We start from the raw sequence: 16,710 nt of genomic DNA on the forward strand, positions 1-16,710 counted from the left end.
TTTCTTGAAAATTCACCATGCTTCTCTTTGTTTACAAAAGACATTGTGCAAATTTCCTGTAGAAAAAAATGACAATGATGGATTTTCTCTTAGAGTTACGATTGATTGTAAGACGGGCCCTGATGTAAACCTTAGAGGATAGGTTCATTCCCGAACCAGTAATTACATGAAGTCTAATAATTTCAGGTACAACTATACAGCTGTTTTTTTCCTGATATATAAATGAATATATATCCTTATTCATTTTATGTATTCATTCCATTCACATTGTAATATATTAATTTCGTACTTCAAAGAGTAGGATACACAAGAAATAATACAAAAACTTTATTAAGCATTATCAAGAAGTCTCTTTAAACGTTTTTTTTTTTTTTACAAAAACTATTGACAGTCATCTTAATGACTTCATAGTTTCTACCAGTGACATCAAGTGTGAGATATCTGATAACTACAATTTTATGACCATGGGTTGAATATAACGTTTGAATTGGCGAGCTAATTAATCATTTATGTTTCAGTCTCAGTTCATTGTGTGATTTGTTATCTCAACACATAATTATACACCATGCATGAATGAATTTCCTGACTTCAATGATGGGAAGACATGTCACAATGAGTTTTATGGAGACATTAATTTTAATTCATCAAGATTACTTCTACACAATACAGTCCATCTTTTGATGGTCTTATACCTCTTTCATAAACCCAATTATGCGGCTAATAGCAGCATACTAGTAATTTGGTCGTAAAATCGGACGAGGACCAGAGTTATCCGCATTATCCGCATAATAGCAGCATCGGGACCAGATTTTGACTTTATGAACGCATTTCGAAAGTAATGCGGATAATTGCCATGGAGCGGTCACAAGGTCACCCTTTTCCAACGCAACCGCATCGGAGGGGGTGTGTGCGGTTGCCATGACGATTATCCTCCTTTTTCAGGACGGGCGCTCATTAAAATAGTGCGGATTACTTTTTGGAGTCTATGAACGCAATTTTTATTGAATTATCCGCATTACTCTTAAGCGGCTAATTGGAGGATAGGTTTATGAAAGGGGTATTATACATGTATCATACATTAGTTTTCATCATGTTACTTTCATCATACTTTCTTGCACTGGTTTCGAGAGGATGCCAGTCTAGAAGATTATTATGCTAGCATACTCATCTCTATCTCCATGGGGTCACATGTTCGCACAAAATTTGAAACCGCAGCGTAGGCGTTCTATTCACAATGGGTGATTTTAAGTCCGATGTTGGCCTTAATGTTGGTGTTGAAATTTGAATTGCTTCCCCTAGCTCCAAAACTTATTCAGTTTGCAAAAACTGATCAAGATCACATTATTGACATCTAGTGAGTGACTTTTCAGGACCAGCTTCATTTTGTGTTTGGTTTTTAATCATGTGAAAATTGACCTAACACCAACACAAAAAATTTCAACACTGAACTTGAAATCAGCAAGTGTGTACTTAGTAGTGTGTCCAACATGCACACATACATGTACTTTTGCACAAAGAACGATTGTGTCCTCATCTATGTTTAAACCAGTTTAACAAGGCTTGAAAACCACATTGAGATTGGTTTTCCAATTTGGTTTGAAGGCCACGTAATATCACTTCCGAGATCGCTTCAGTAGCTCCATGCTTCAACCATTCCCATTACATGTTAAACTGGTTTCCACTAAGCTAGTTTAAGCCAGTAGATGAGAATGAGGTTAAACTTTGAGTTCCAGACTAGCATTAGGCCCTATACAGTCTGTGTCCCAGAAAAAAGGAAACTGGGATTCCCACATCTTTTTTTTCTTCAAAGGCAAATTATTCATATTTGATTCACATATTCATCTAGTTCAATTATCCCTCTACATTTTGATACCTAATATGTGACAAACACTTCATGCATTAATGAGCAAGACGAGTTTGAAATTTTAATGTCAAAATCAGGTTGTGCAGACAAGTTGAACAAGAGTGGTTCGTGGTACGTGAATTGTGCTTATTTGATGATTGGCTCATTAGCAATTCTTTTATATTTGTTAAGTTTCTCTCACTGATCCCTGAAAATGATAGTGGATTCAGATTAACATGTGAGTTTCTGCACAAATCGTTTCTGATAGGCCTCAAAATTCATTGTTTGTAATCTGCCATGCGTGAGTAATTTGCTAAGCTGTTGGTCTTACATTAAAAATGATATTCCACTCTTTTCATAAGTATCTAATTCAAAGTAAAAGACATGTTTACTAATTGTTAAATTTATCTCTGGAAACAGGTTTCCTTTTTTGTGGGATGCACTGTACAGTACTTGTTATCATCTACAAACTTAATCTTTTCTGACTTTGATTTTCGACAATTCCATAAAGCAATCATCCTTCTTGCACTACCAACCCACTCCGTCTTTTTTTTTATGTCACTTCATGAATGGCTGAACCCACTATAATTTGAGAACGTTACACTTTTTCCAAGAGAACTAGAAACTGGATTAAAATTATTTCAGGAAGAACCCACGGATAGGGCAAACTTAATTTATGCAATTGTTGATGCTTACACTTGGTGAACTACACATGTACATTAGCTGTTTCTTGGCACTTCAAAACAGCAAACTTCATTGCGAATGTAGAGTGACTATATTCGATATTGATAGCAATAAATAATTTATAAACAATAGCTCTTGTGTGGGATATTTTTAGGATAGGGTGAGAAAACATGAATACAACTTTTTAAGTCTATTAGTCAGACACCTGTGCTTCTAAGCCAATTGAAATAAGGAAAAGCTGTTAGATCTAATTACTTGTTGGAAGATTATGATGATAAACTTCCTGTAACACTTACAATTAGCTTTAGGAAACAGCCCCCACTTATGAAAAGCATTCTCAGAGATAGCTTCAAAATGTTGTATTGCTTGTCAACATTGATCGGCTTTGTTGATAATCTGCTTTAAACAATGTGCCAATTGGTAGGAAACAATAAGGTCATAGAGCAAAGAATGCTTCGATATGTTCAATATTGTCTTATTTTCCATTCTGTAAACAGTAATTTCAAATATCCTCTTTAAAGTTAACTATATACCAGTCACACCAAACAAAGATGGCAAAGTTGTTTCCATTTTGGTCTCATGGATGAAGGCAAAAAGTTCAGTTAATGTTATAAATAGTTCTTTACTGCAAAATGCTTAATAATAAATATCAAAAGGGAATCACCTGTTGACCTGTGAGTTGTACTGAACAGATGAAGTTAATAAACTCCAGAGAAATTCTTAAGAAATCTTTTCTGAAGGTCACGAATAATCTGGTCAAGCCCTGCAAAGATGGTGACAGAGTTCCTGCAAGAATGGCAATGTAATAGAACTACCAAAGCTGTGAATAGGTAGTTTACATCATCAGAACTAAACTTGGGGCTAATATCCATGTCAAATAGCAAAAGGGACGAGTTGAATCCAGGAACCTCCACCCCTTTTGGCAGTCTTCAGTAGTCGTCGTCATCGGAATCATCAACATTCTGGCCTCGCCCTGAGAAGACGGTGAGGGTGTTCCTGAGCTGAGGCTTAGGAGGCTCCTTCATGTCTGTTTTCATAGCTCCCGTTTCAGCTAACTTCCACTCCAGCTCTATGAGAGAAGGTAAGAAACATTGAAACATTAAGAGTGGCATGGAGAGAAATAGGTATGAAAGGGAAAAGGTAAAAAAGAAACAGATTAAATAATGATTCCTGACATAGGCTCCTGCGACAATGGCTTCTACAGAAAATCCTGACATTAAAACCTTATGTACCCTAATCCTCACATTATTCTGGACAAAGAAAACCCTATACCTTGAAGAGAAATAGCAGAGTAGCAATTGTCACAGGAGCGAATGTTTGTTACTCAAATGACCAGTAAAGTACAGTTAAAATCATAGGACACCAAATATCAGATTTTGTTCACATTGTAAGTTTCTTATCTTTATCGTGTTCTTTCCCCATGTTTTAACGGTGAAGAAAACTTCTTTAGTTAGTATTCCCCAACAGTTATGAATGAATTGAACATCAATTAATCTGACAAATTGAACCTGTATTGTTTTACATGGAGTTGGGTAACCTTTGGCTATGTATAGTTAAACCACAACTTTAACCCAGGGCCACACCTTACAAATAGTTATGAATGATCTGGTCAATGGCAACTATGGACGGCCAGCAACGTCAACAATCAACATGTATTATTGCATGGTTGTTCAAAATATTTTCTAGCTATGATGTATATTCATGCATTCTTTGTTTTCTTAAAGATGCACTGTGCTTCTCATTGTGCAAATTTTCAGTCGAAAAAATTATGACACTGGATTTCATACAGTTACAGTTGATTGGATCAATCGTAACTTTTTGTAAGACAGACACTGGATTTCAAACAGCTACAGTTGATTGAATCAATCGTAACTTTTTGTAAGACAGGCCCCAAAGATTAAAATTGACCCGGAATTCAGAATACGGGTCATTCAGAAGTTAAGGAGGAGAAAAAAAAAGACAGGGATACCGGTCGCTATCCAGCTGATGACACTCCAACTTACCTTCTATCGTTAAGTTCATCCCTCCAAACTCCAATGGACCCACGAACTGCGTTTTCATCTCTCCTTCATAGTACACAAATATTGTAGGCAGGTTCTTGTCTGGGTAGTTGGGTATACATGTTGTGGATATACTCCTAAGAAACTTGGTGGCCCTGAATTTGTCCGCCAACTGCGTGAGATGTTGGTTGATGAGTGCGCACAAAGGAATACTGAAAGTAGAAACAAAGTAAAGTGCTTGGAAACAAACTTTAATAAGCACCGTGGTGTAGCAGTTATGACTCTCACCATGTAAATGAGGGTCATGTGTTCGAATACATCATGGCATAGTGTCCTTTGGCAAGACGTCGATCCACAATATGCCCCTCTCCACCCAGGTGTTGAATGGGTACCTGGTAGGATGCCAAAGCCATTTGAAGTATACCTAGCAACTGAGTCTTGGAACTCTTGTTGCAGTGCTCCCCAGGGAGTGGAGAAGGTGCATACATTGTATGCAGGCACGAAAGGATCCGATGACTGGAGTAATAATATATCTGTAAAGCGCTTGGAATATTATTATTATTTTCGCATTTAACTATTATTATTGTGTTCAGATACAAAAAACAGTACTTTCCCCAGGACTGCGCAATGAAGTAATCAGGAAAAATAGGAATGAATTTATTATTGAAAATTTGTACTCTTTCATCAGAATTTACATTGGTTGAAAGGTCTGAATGGGAAGCACTTGATATTGTTTTTTTTTACAAAACAATATTCATCATTATCAATAGCAACTTTCAAGAAATCTCATATTTCTGCAATGTAGGAGCCAAATTCACATGTAGTATACTTTTCACAAGAAGAATGCACAAATATAGTACAACTTAATCTAAGGTATTATGATCTAGAATAATAATTAAATGTAATATATTACGTATATTTTTTTTCATTTGTGAAGGGCATAGAGATTATGAATTATGTATTGTATCATGTACCATCATGAAGTTGCTTTCTTCATAGATTTAATCATTTCCTAAATGCAGATACTAGTATGAACTGTTTCTAAGCACATTCCAGAAAAAAAATCATAATATAAAGGATGATTTTTTTCTCACACCACTGCTCAGTTTTCAATATATGTTTAAGATAGATAGATGACATTTGGTGAAACTCGTGCCTAAAGAGAGATGGATTATTTTTTACCAGGGAACGATGAACAGGCATTACCCCCCAAACCGTGGATGGATTTAATTCTCGTAACCTAAGTGAATGCACTGATAAAATAATTCAAACTTTTCAGAGAAGGTGGTATTTTATGAATTTGATTATACCAAGAGACATCTGTTTGCATGTGAGGTCAATAAATATTGAAAACAAACATCACATAAATCTTATTATTATTTGGATTTGCAACGAACATTCATCAATAATTTCTTCAATTTTTTGTCTCAAACTCATATTTTTGTAAGAAGCAAATACAGGACATACGTATACCACTCACCCTACTTTGTATAGATGTAACACAACCCATACGCCTTCACCAGCTTTGTTAACCTCTTGTACATAATCCGGAGCAGAAATGTCCTTGACTGTGCCATAAATTGCTTTGTCTTGTATCCTCTTGATCTCTGCTAATCTCTGTTGCCTGAAATACACACAAAACGGGATATGAAGTATCGTGTTTGCATTGCCAGTAGGAGAATTTCCATTGTGTTCTAGACAGTCAAATGCTTGTATAGCTGTCTTAATGATTGTACAACATATGTTGTGAACTCATTCTTTGATTTTTCTGCTCTCAGTCTCTCACACAAGCTTACTTGCTCCAAGGATTCCATTCTCCTTTATAATATTCAATGCTTGCTAACCTAACTTTATATTTCAATTTCAGCGCCTTGGTCACTCTGCACAGTGGATTAAGCAAATTTCAAATCCTATTAATATTGAAATTCTCTGCCAGAGTTTGAAAACCCAGTGACCACCTTCAAGGGCAACCTGAAAACATACCTGTTTAAGAGTGCTTTTTGATAGACATACTTTAATATTGTTCAGACATGTATTATATGTACATGTAAATAGTTTTTTGTGGGGTTCTGCTCTGAAGCGCCTTGAGCATCTAATCAAGATGGAAAGTACACTATACAAATCTCATGTATTATTATTATTATCATCATCATTATCTATTACTATTATCATAATCATTGATGTTTTATTATCATTATCACTAGTATTATTATTATACTTATCATTATCATTATTATTATCAGTATTAATATTATTATTATTGTGATTAAACTGTTCCTTACCTGTATTGTTGAAGTATCCTCTCTTCCTCCTCATCTTCTAATTCATCCAGTTCATCTAATGTCATGTCCTCTAATGCTTTCTCTGGTAAAACATACAAACCAATAAAAGGACAAAATTATTAATACTTCCTACATTACATTCAAACCTCAGGGCAAATTCTGAAACCTGTACATTCAGACTCAGATCAGATTTCAGATTCATGAATTTATTGTCCTCAATGGAAATTCACTCTTTTGGCATTAAATTACAAAATATATGTACATTATTTACATAGATATACTGCACTTACATTATTTACATAGATTATAACTGCACATTAATATACATTATGCACACCATTTATGTCATTATTTCAGTCATTACATGAACACTTTCAGCATCATTGAACCAATCCATTCAGGGAGGATTTGCACCAATCTTGACAATGACATTGATCTTTAAATCAATTTTATGGATGATTGTAATAAAGAATTAAAACGTGATGGTGATTTTCTTTTTATTATCATTACTTTATTATAATTTTTCTATCATTAATATTACTAATTATCATTCACCTTCAGCACCAACTCCGGTCTTGTGCTTGATAGCTTGGTCTAACAAGTCCTCTATCTGATCCTCTGTCACCGTTGCTTCTTTCTCCGGAATGATACCTTTGGCTCGCAAGACATCATTCCATTGTGTATCCTCATTTGGATCCTTAATATAGAGGGCATCAAATATAAATAACTGAAATACTCATCTCTTGGTTTTAATTCATGCTGCATACTTGGGGACCGGGCATAAAGATCGATCATAAATGTTTGGGAAAATTAAATTCAATCTGTTTCCTCCACTGACTAATACATACAAAAAAATTACCAATTACCCATGTCTGCACCATTCTAATAAAAGAATATACCCAATGTAATGTTAAAAAAAAATTACATCTGCAAGTGCAATACATAGACAGATATTCATTAAAAAATCTGACTCAAAATGGGGGAAAAATTATTTCTGGCGTTTCATCTGACGGCCACAAAATGCAGCCTTCCTCATCAAAATCCAAAAATCGTGTGTAAAGTGAATGGGTGCGCAGACACGGAGCACCATTTTTTTTTTTTTTAAATGACTGGCCAAGGTTTTTTTCCAAGAAAATTATTACTTATTTCAAATTTATATATGACATTTTTGGCACACTTGCTCATAAGAATATACGGAACATTTTCAACTGAAAAAGTATTGTGGAATTAAAACAAATTCATGTAAAATCCAAAATTACATAATTAGGTGCGCAGACATGGCGCACAACTTCATTCCAAATGCAGTTCATTTGCAATCCCATATCTCCCAATGAAGTTTAGTTTACTCCAACGATGTTGTAGGACAAAGCCTGTTCATCGATCAAAGGAGAAATGTCTATTGCTGCTCTCCTTCAGTCAAAATTAGATCATAGATGCGCTACTTATCATAGGCGGATCCAGGGGGGGGCCCGAGGGGCCCGGGCCCCCCCTATTGGCGGAGCAAAAAAAAAGAAAAAAAGGGGAAAAGAAAGGAAAAAAGAAAAAGAAGGGAAAAGAGAGGAGAAAAGAAGGAAGATAAGCATAAGAGGAGGAAGATGAGTGAATAAAATACGATGAGGGGAAGACTTTGAAAATAATTTCTAACAAAATCTTTCATGTTGGGATATAAATTTTTCGCTCGCGCTTCGCGCTCGCATTGCCTTTTAGGTGATATCTTGCTCAATATGGACTTTAAAGTTAAAATATCAAATTTTGAAGTCAATATACAAAACATATTTCAGCTGGGAAATTGAACTTTCATTATTCTGTTTTATTTACAAATTGATTTTTAAAAGCGTAAAAATTTCTGTTAAATGGTCTCAATATTAACAATTTCTGCTTGCACTGCACGCTCGCAAAATTTGATTTATCAGGTACCTATTATTTTCCTGTATTTCATAAAGTTCTCAAAATATCCCTATTTAGGTCAGATTTTCAAAACGTATCAGCTAGCGCTGCACGCTCGCATTTTGATTAGTGAGTTATGTATATCTCAATATTAATTCTAAAACAAACTACTTAAAATCACCATTTGATGACAATTAATCATAAATTTCTGCTCGCGATTTGCGCTCGCATTGATAGATATTAAACTCATGCATCATGCATATTACAAAAGTGCTTTAAATGTCCAGTTTTCAGGCCATAATATTAATAGATTTCGCGCTCTCATGCTTAGGAAGAGAAATAGGAAGACATTCATCATTTTGTTATGATGACATAATGTCCTTATAGAATATCCCGGTCCTATGTCATAAACTCAAAGTAACAATAATGAAAAATATCAGCTCTGTTTTAACTGTGATCCTTTTTCACCTCACAATTTTTCCACAAAGTGCTTGCAATACAGAGCTTAAAGTGACCCCTTTTCAGATCGGAATATCATATATTTTTAGCTCGCGCTTTGCGCTCGCTTTATTGATTTTCATGATAAAAAAAGGTATTTAGAATACCCAAATTCTAGGTCGAAATCTGAAACACACGTTTATTCAGATACGCAGCTTGTTCTCCATTTAAATAATTATCCAGTTTTAGATCACAATATAAAAAAATGTCTGCTCGCGCTTTTTGCTCGCATTATTAATGTATGAAAAGTGTCCAGAATTTTTGCGCTCGCGCTTCGCTCTTGCATCAGTACTGTTAAGTTTTTGTCTTCTCCTTTCCACGATTACAAAAAGTGCTTAAAATTTCCATTATTCAGGTAGAAATGTCAAAAATTTTCAGCTCGCGCTTCGCGCTCGCAATATTTGAATGTTGAAATATGCAACGTCTTTCATGGCTAAGTTCAAGCAGTCCGTAACAGGTACGTTTTCGAATAGCTCAAAACGTATATAAAAATTTTCCGCTCGCGCTCTGCGCTCGCATTAATAATGTAAAGAAGATCCCCACTTCCTCATCCTTTTCATGATTTATAAAACTTGAATAGAGTGTCTCGTTCAGTAGGTCTAAATCTCGAATTTTTTCGCTCACGCTTCACGCTCGCACCAATCGTTTAATTATATACCTAATCTGTTAAGTTACAGAAAAAGTGCTTAGAATTTCATTCCTTACGGGTAGAAATGTCAAAAATTTTCAGCTCGCGCTTCGCACTCGCATTGTTTGATTTTTAAAATATGTAGCGTCTTCATCATGGCTAACTGCAAGCAATTCCTTAACAGTACCTTTTCCATCAGTTCATTTCTGCTCGCGCTTCACGTTTGTAATAATTATTCACTTGCATACACATCTTTTTATCAGAATAACAAACATTGCCCAGAATGTTCAAAACTTTAGGAAAAAAGTACATAAGATCCCCCCCAAAAAAATAGCTCGCGCTTCGCGCTCGCATTATATAAATAAGGATTATGGTATTATATATGTTTATTCATAAGAATAAATCTAAATGAGAAGTGACTATTAGGACTACCCATTTAAAGAAACCAAAAATCCCGGCAAATATCATATTTGAGTGGCCGATCGGGGAAAATATGTCTGAAAAAAAAATTCCGGGCCCCCCCTATTGGCGAAGGCTGGATCCGCCCCTGCTTATGTTGGCATGGCATGGCCATAGAGCCGAGGGGTGGCAGGGGTATCGTAGACAGTGAAAAATTCCATAGAACTTATTCAGCACAAATCATCAAAAACAAAAGAATCATGATTATACATGTATTATGGCAGATCTTAAACGTTTCAGCCTTTGCCATACACAAGAAGATCTTTTTAATAACCAAATAAGGGAATCCACGATCACGCACGGCAATGAATGACTGTATTGACAAGCTCTGCTGGAGCTCCGCCCACTTCTCATTTCCATTTACATGCACGAGTGCAATGTACTCGACAGCTTAGTCCCGAATGTGCATTTTTGTGTATTGTATTAAGGCTTCCTCTATTCAATTTCTCAACATTCCCTTAAATATCAACAAAAATAAATAATCATGAATATCATTCACTAATTTAAAACGCCGTTTCATTACCTGCATGATTTCTATATACTTTAGGTAACTAGGAAAGAGACAGATGCTTCGCAAACAGAACAGATGAAAACTCTCGACCTCACGGATTCGACTCCGAGTGACAATATTGCAATATTTCCGCTTCAGCTAGATATCGATACTAAACAGCAGCGCTATCGATCACGCTTTTGTTTGTTTTTGTTTGCTTTTATTTTTTTCTTTCCTTCTTTCTTTAACACATCTACTTGCACGTTCAGTGAAAAAAAAAGAAGTACAATCTTTAAAAGTTTTTTTTTGTTACATTTTTGCATCAGTGAGATAGTGATCCAGGCAAGGTGAATAGGTATACTGATTATTGTGGCATGGAGACGTCACATATGCCCCCCCCAAAAAAAAAAAACACAAAACAAAACAAACAAGACCTTGGAGGCATGCAAGCAGCCCAGAAATGAGAGAAAGAGAAACATAGTTAAAATCGGAAAGGAGTATATTCTTATTTTTAGCAAATCAACAAAATGTATTATTGAGATCCCCCTTTTAATTCTCACAAAAAGTTGATCAAATTTGCTCATTCCTTTATTCCAGCAGTTGAGTTCTAGGCTCAGGGTATTTTTTTTCCTTTTTCATGCAAGCTTGTTCTGCCTTGCATATCATATCCCTCATCCACAAGGCAAAGATAAGCTAGGTCAACGTGCAGTCGATCCCTCCCCCGGAATAAAAAGAAGAGAGCAAGTAATGTCAGTTTACTGTCACCCAACTATTACCCTGTGATTTGCATGGCCCTGGGAAGCAGGAATGCTGAAGATTTTTCTTTTGGGTACTGCGTCTCATAGGCAGCTCTCCAAGGAATTATTGCAGGTGTTAAAAATATGTTATCAAACTGACCTATATATTTTTTTCTCATTTGCTTGTCAAAACGTACATCAGCAACCCCACCCAAAAAATCGTTCCCAGGGCCCTGTGAATTTGCCTCCTGGTTTCGTCAATTTATTGTTAATTGCCCGAAATAACTAGATGTTCAACACCTTCGACCAGTGCTGTAGCTAGGATTTTTTTTCCTGGGGGCCACTCAAAGAGTCCTTTCTTTTTAATGGGAGCAACATTTTTTCTCTGTGTGTATAATTATGTGTCTATGAAGAATGAGCCCCGAAATTATTTTCACCCATTATTCTCCCTGATCGGCCGCTCAAAGATGACAATTTCGTTTGTTTAAAGGGGTAGTCGTCACACTTAATTCTTAGCTTTATTCTTATAAAACAAAATTAATTTGAAATAATTCCATAATACCTGAATTAAAAGAAAAAAGTGCGAGCGCGAAGCGCGAGCTAAATGTTTTTTTAGCTTTCATGTATTTTGTACTATAACTTAACTTTCTGGGCAATGTTTTTTATCCTGAACGAAATGCGTATGTAACTATGTAACTAAAATAAATGACTACGAATGCCAAGTGCGAGAAGAAAATTTTAATAAAACGCTTGATCGAAAAGGGACCTGTTAAGGATTGTTTGCAGTTACATATTTCAACAATTAATGCGATCGCGAGTTGAAATATTTTGACATTTCGACCTAAAAATTGTCATTCTACGCACATTTTTAATGAAAGCTGAACTAAAAATGCGAGCGCGAAAAATTCTCATTACATCCTTCTGAAGCCGTTTGCTTTTTGAAACAATTACCATAATTGTAAAGGCACTCTATATTACTAGCAATGACAGCGAGCAAGAATTAAAATCATCACTGCCAGTCTGTCATGTCTGTAGTGTTGAAAGTGTAGGCCTATTGACCTATTAGGCGCGGAACCAGGAGCTTCACCCCCCCCCCCACTTTTTTCCCAAAAACTACGTGCAAAAACGTAAAAATCGCCATTTGGTTGTGATTATTATTATTATTATTTTTATTTTGGCCGCTAAAACAGTCTCAATTGAGTACCTTTCACATTACTATAATAAAATTTCGCGCTCGCATTGTTATATACTAATTTTTGTTCATGATTATTAAAACTGCTCAGAATCTTCAGTTCTATATAAATACATAAAATATCAAAGAATTTTCGCTCGCGCTTCGCGCTTGCATTATATATTAAGACCACATGAGATATTTTTTCTTGTTTATAACAATAAAAACTAACATATACTTAAAACTTAAAAAGATTATAGCGGCCAATCGAGAAAAATGTTGATGAAAATATTTTTCGGACCCCCGGCCCCCCCCCCCCCCTTATTGGCAAAAGCTGGATCCGCCCCTGTCTTGTATCTAGAAACTATAAAGTCAAATGGTTGTCCTAAGTATATTTGTATAAAAACATCCTGTGTCCAGATGAATATTGAATGAGCCCTGCGACATAGAAAAAGGAGTGTTTCTTCGTCAGCACAGCCAGCATATACTCGTACTCACTCTTAGCTTGAGAACTTTCTTCCCCTATTATGCCTATAGCCCGAATCTATATTTTGACAGGTTTTGTTTTGGTTTAGAGGAGCAATCTATTTAAAGCTAGATGCGCGGCAGGATATCTTATATAGGCCTATGTTTTTTTTCAATGAATGTTTGGGAAATCGAGGTGAAATGGGACAATCGCGATTGCCTCTAGCGGGACCTTTTGCTTCATTACTTTACAGCGCCTATTGATGGTGAATGTACTTAGGAATTTCTTGCATTAAAAACAAATATTTTATGTAAAAATAATTAGTATAAAAATATAGAAGTATGGTTCTTCTTTCTTTGATGGGGTGAAGGTTGACAGTTTCGGGGAAATTAGGTAAACTACTGAAAACTCTAAAATCACATATTTGCGGGATTCGTAAAATAAATGGGGAATTTCAGCATTGAAAATCCTGCATACATTGTAAGTAGACCAAATTTGAAAATATTTGTTTGCTATTTAATTTGGTAGGCCTATAGACTTACAGGACATCGTATGTGCAAGTGTAAAGTGGATGAAATTATCTAATTGATAATAGGCCTAAGCAAGGGGCAGTCTTAAGGAGAGGATCTAGTTTAATAATTCAATTTCAATTCATATATTTTCAAAATGATTGACTTTCTAGACGTCGACCAGACCGGACCAACCGGGCGCGAAAATTTGATTGATGATGATCCGATTCCGTGAATCCTGTGCTTGACCTTCCGTTTGGAATTCCGCTCCGTGACAGCCTTAAACGAAATCGTACTATAATGGAACTGGTTTTGTCTAACTGAATTCGACTCAGGATTAAAATGGAAGGTAGAAAAGCTGGCACCCGAAAAGCTTAGGAATTCTTGTACTAAAAGAAAGAAAACGGGACAAAGGTTCGGAAGGATGAAGACAGCCAGCCGTCCACGGGCGCCGTGGGCTGCTCTGGCCCGGGCTCTGTCCGAGGGATGTGGGGTAATACGACAGCTGTCCATTGCTTCATGTATGCGGTTGATGAGGGGAGCTCCTGCAATCAAGGTGATACCAAATAATAATAATTGTTTGATGAGTGATAATAATTGATAAGATTCTATACGTATAGATGTCATTAGATGCATTTGTTTTTACTAGATTGAGGAAGACTGTATTTTATAGACTACAAGTTACAATTTGTTCACTATTCTCTTATACCAGCACCCAGACAGTGATTTTTTTTAAATCGTTGAAAATTACTATTCTCTGTTCATTTTCAACCATGGACCTGCGATACGCAAGCCTTATTTTTGAGTAACCATTGCCTGATTGTGCATGCTTCCTATTATTTGAAAAAAGCATACAGGCAGGCGCGGATCCAGGAGGGGGCCGAGCCGGCCTCGGCCCCCCTATTTTTTGACAACCTACAGAAAAAGTGTACTCTTTACTTTGCTAGAAAATACGAAAAACAGAAAAAAAGTAAGAAAGAGGTATTTTACCCATGATGTGTATTTTACAGCCTCGTAACGACCGGCCCGACCCCGAAAGGATACAAAAAAAGGTGAGGGGAAGAATTGGAAAATAGACTTTATATACAATTTTCGCTCGCGCTTCGCGCTCGCATTGCCTGTGTAAGAATCCCATTAAGGAGGGTTAAATGACACTAATATATAATCAATATATATACAATATATCCAGTTCTGATATCAATTTGCACACAATGTTTTAGCTCGCACATCAAGCTTTCATTATTTTGTTTGATTTACACAAATTGTTAATGTGTATCAAAATGTTCAGCTCGCGCTGCGCGCTCGCATTGTTTGATTTGTGAGAAACCTACGCTCTTTGGAAATTCCTACCGAAATTTGTGAAAATGCTCCTTTATCATGTCAGTATATCAAAAAATTAAGCTCATGCTTCGCGCTCGCATTTAATTGTTTGAGACACACAGCTTGTTTAGTTAAATAAAAACGCGCTTAGACTGTTTATATTTTTCAGGTCGGAATATCAGAAATTTTGAACTCGCGCTTCGCACTCTCATTATTTAATTGGTGATACTTGTATCCTCTTCATTAATCACTAAAAACAGTCCTAATTGAGTCACTTTTCACGTTACTTCGGCTCGCGCTTCGCGCTCGCATTGTTTAGTTGGATACTTATCCTTGTTCATGATTATAAAAACTGATATGAATCTTCAGTTCTAAGGACATAAATTATAAAAAAAAAATTTTAGCTCGCACTTTGCGCTCGCATTATATATTAAGACCACATGAGATACCTTATATTGTTTATAGCAATAAAAACTATTAAAACTTCAGTCTTTAGTTAGGACTAGCCCCTGAAAAACTAAAAAAAAAGCCAGATTGTAGCGGCCAATCGAGAAAAATGTTGATCAAAATATTTGTCGGCCCCCCCTATTGGCGAAAGCTGGATCCGCCCCTGTACAGGTGACCTTCGATCAACTATAAATTTCAATCAGCACACTTCTGCACCGTCACATAATAACCTCAGAAATCTTTTGGAAAAATTTAGTTGAAAAAGAAATATAAAAGAAACGATTCCATGAAAGAGTGTGAAAAGTTTAAAAAAAATAATACGAAAGTAACGAGCCTTTTGAAAGTTGACGTCATAATGACTTGGACACAGAAAAACAGAAATGATTTGGCAATAACACAAAAATGTATTTGGGGAGTATGTACAAATTTTACAACTCCCCGAGTACTTCCCTACATGATTTTACTCAAAGTATCACCTTTGTCAAGTCTATCTATTTGTCAGGCCTAGCTGTGTTTTCTTTCATCGGATGACTCGTATACAAGAAGATTCATAAAAATCATGGACAAAGGGTTTGTGCTATCCTTACAATGCGGAAAATAGATGTTTGATGGAATAACGGGGAGAGTTTAAATTCTGTGACTCATAAATCTTAGTCAGTGTATCTCCATAGCCTAAATGATTTTGAAATTCAAATGCTCATAGCTTTCTTATTGTTTGTCAAAATTTGTTCTTAAGATTTCTTTCATCATTTCTTTTTTTTTCATGCAAATGAACTTTTACCTTTGTTTTTCATTCTCCTTAAACATTGAAAGATATACGATCTCCACGCAGTATAAGCACCATTTATATCCAGAATATTAGGAGGAAAATTTGGAAAATGTAATTATGAATTGTACAATAGACATGCCCTTTCAACTACATTATTAGAATTTCATTTTCCTAAGACTAAAAATTTTCTCACTTCGCTCGCTCGGGGCGTTCTGAATTTTCACACAGTTCCCATGATGTGTATCCTCAAAATCTAGGGTTAAAGGGATACTCCGGGCTGAAAATATTCATATCTAAATAGAGTAAAATTCACAGAGCAAAATGCTGAAAATTTCATCAAAATCGGATAACAAATAGTAAAATTATTGCATTTTAAAGATTTGCATTATTCTGTTGAAACAGACATGCCTTCATGTTCATGAATTTTCATTCGATGGGCTGATGATGTCATATCTCCACTTTCCTTTTTCTTATGTTATTACCATGTTATTACATGAATTCATAGTTTCATTTTTTCAAA

The 16,710-nt window shown here is 35.8% G+C and overlaps 1 protein-coding gene across 1 annotated transcript; it reads right to left on the bottom strand.

The window, feature by feature from the left end:
* Positions 1-1,166: 1,166 nt before the first annotated feature.
* LOC121418562 (viral IAP-associated factor homolog) lies at positions 1,167-10,919 on the bottom strand. Its single transcript, XM_041612498.1, has 6 exons — positions 10,805-10,919; positions 7,365-7,506; positions 6,810-6,891; positions 6,008-6,151; positions 4,531-4,739; positions 1,167-3,596 (listed from the first exon to the last, which is right to left on the bottom strand). Exons 1-6 carry the CDS (start codon positions 10,808-10,810, stop codon positions 3,457-3,459), a joined length of 723 nt encoding a protein of 240 aa, XP_041468432.1. The 5' UTR covers positions 10,811-10,919; the 3' UTR covers positions 1,167-3,456.
* Between the last annotated feature and the right edge of the window lie 5,791 nt (positions 10,920-16,710).

Source organism: Lytechinus variegatus, chromosome 1 (genome assembly GCF_018143015.1).
Source record: "Lytechinus variegatus isolate NC3 chromosome 1, Lvar_3.0, whole genome shotgun sequence".
NCBI classification, from domain to species: Eukaryota; Metazoa; Echinodermata; class Echinoidea; order Temnopleuroida; family Toxopneustidae; genus Lytechinus; species Lytechinus variegatus.

Bases quoted from the DNA above. Each gene is read 5' to 3' on its own strand.
- LOC121418562 (XM_041612498.1), bottom strand. The intron at 6,892-7,364 runs GTGAATGATAAT...ATGTTTTACCAG, and splicing joins GACCGGAGTTGGTGCTGAAG to AGAAAGCATTAGAGGACATG. The intron at 4,740-6,007 runs GTGAGTGGTATA...TTCTACTTTCAG, and splicing joins TTACATCTATACAAAGTAGG to TATTCCTTTGTGCGCACTCA.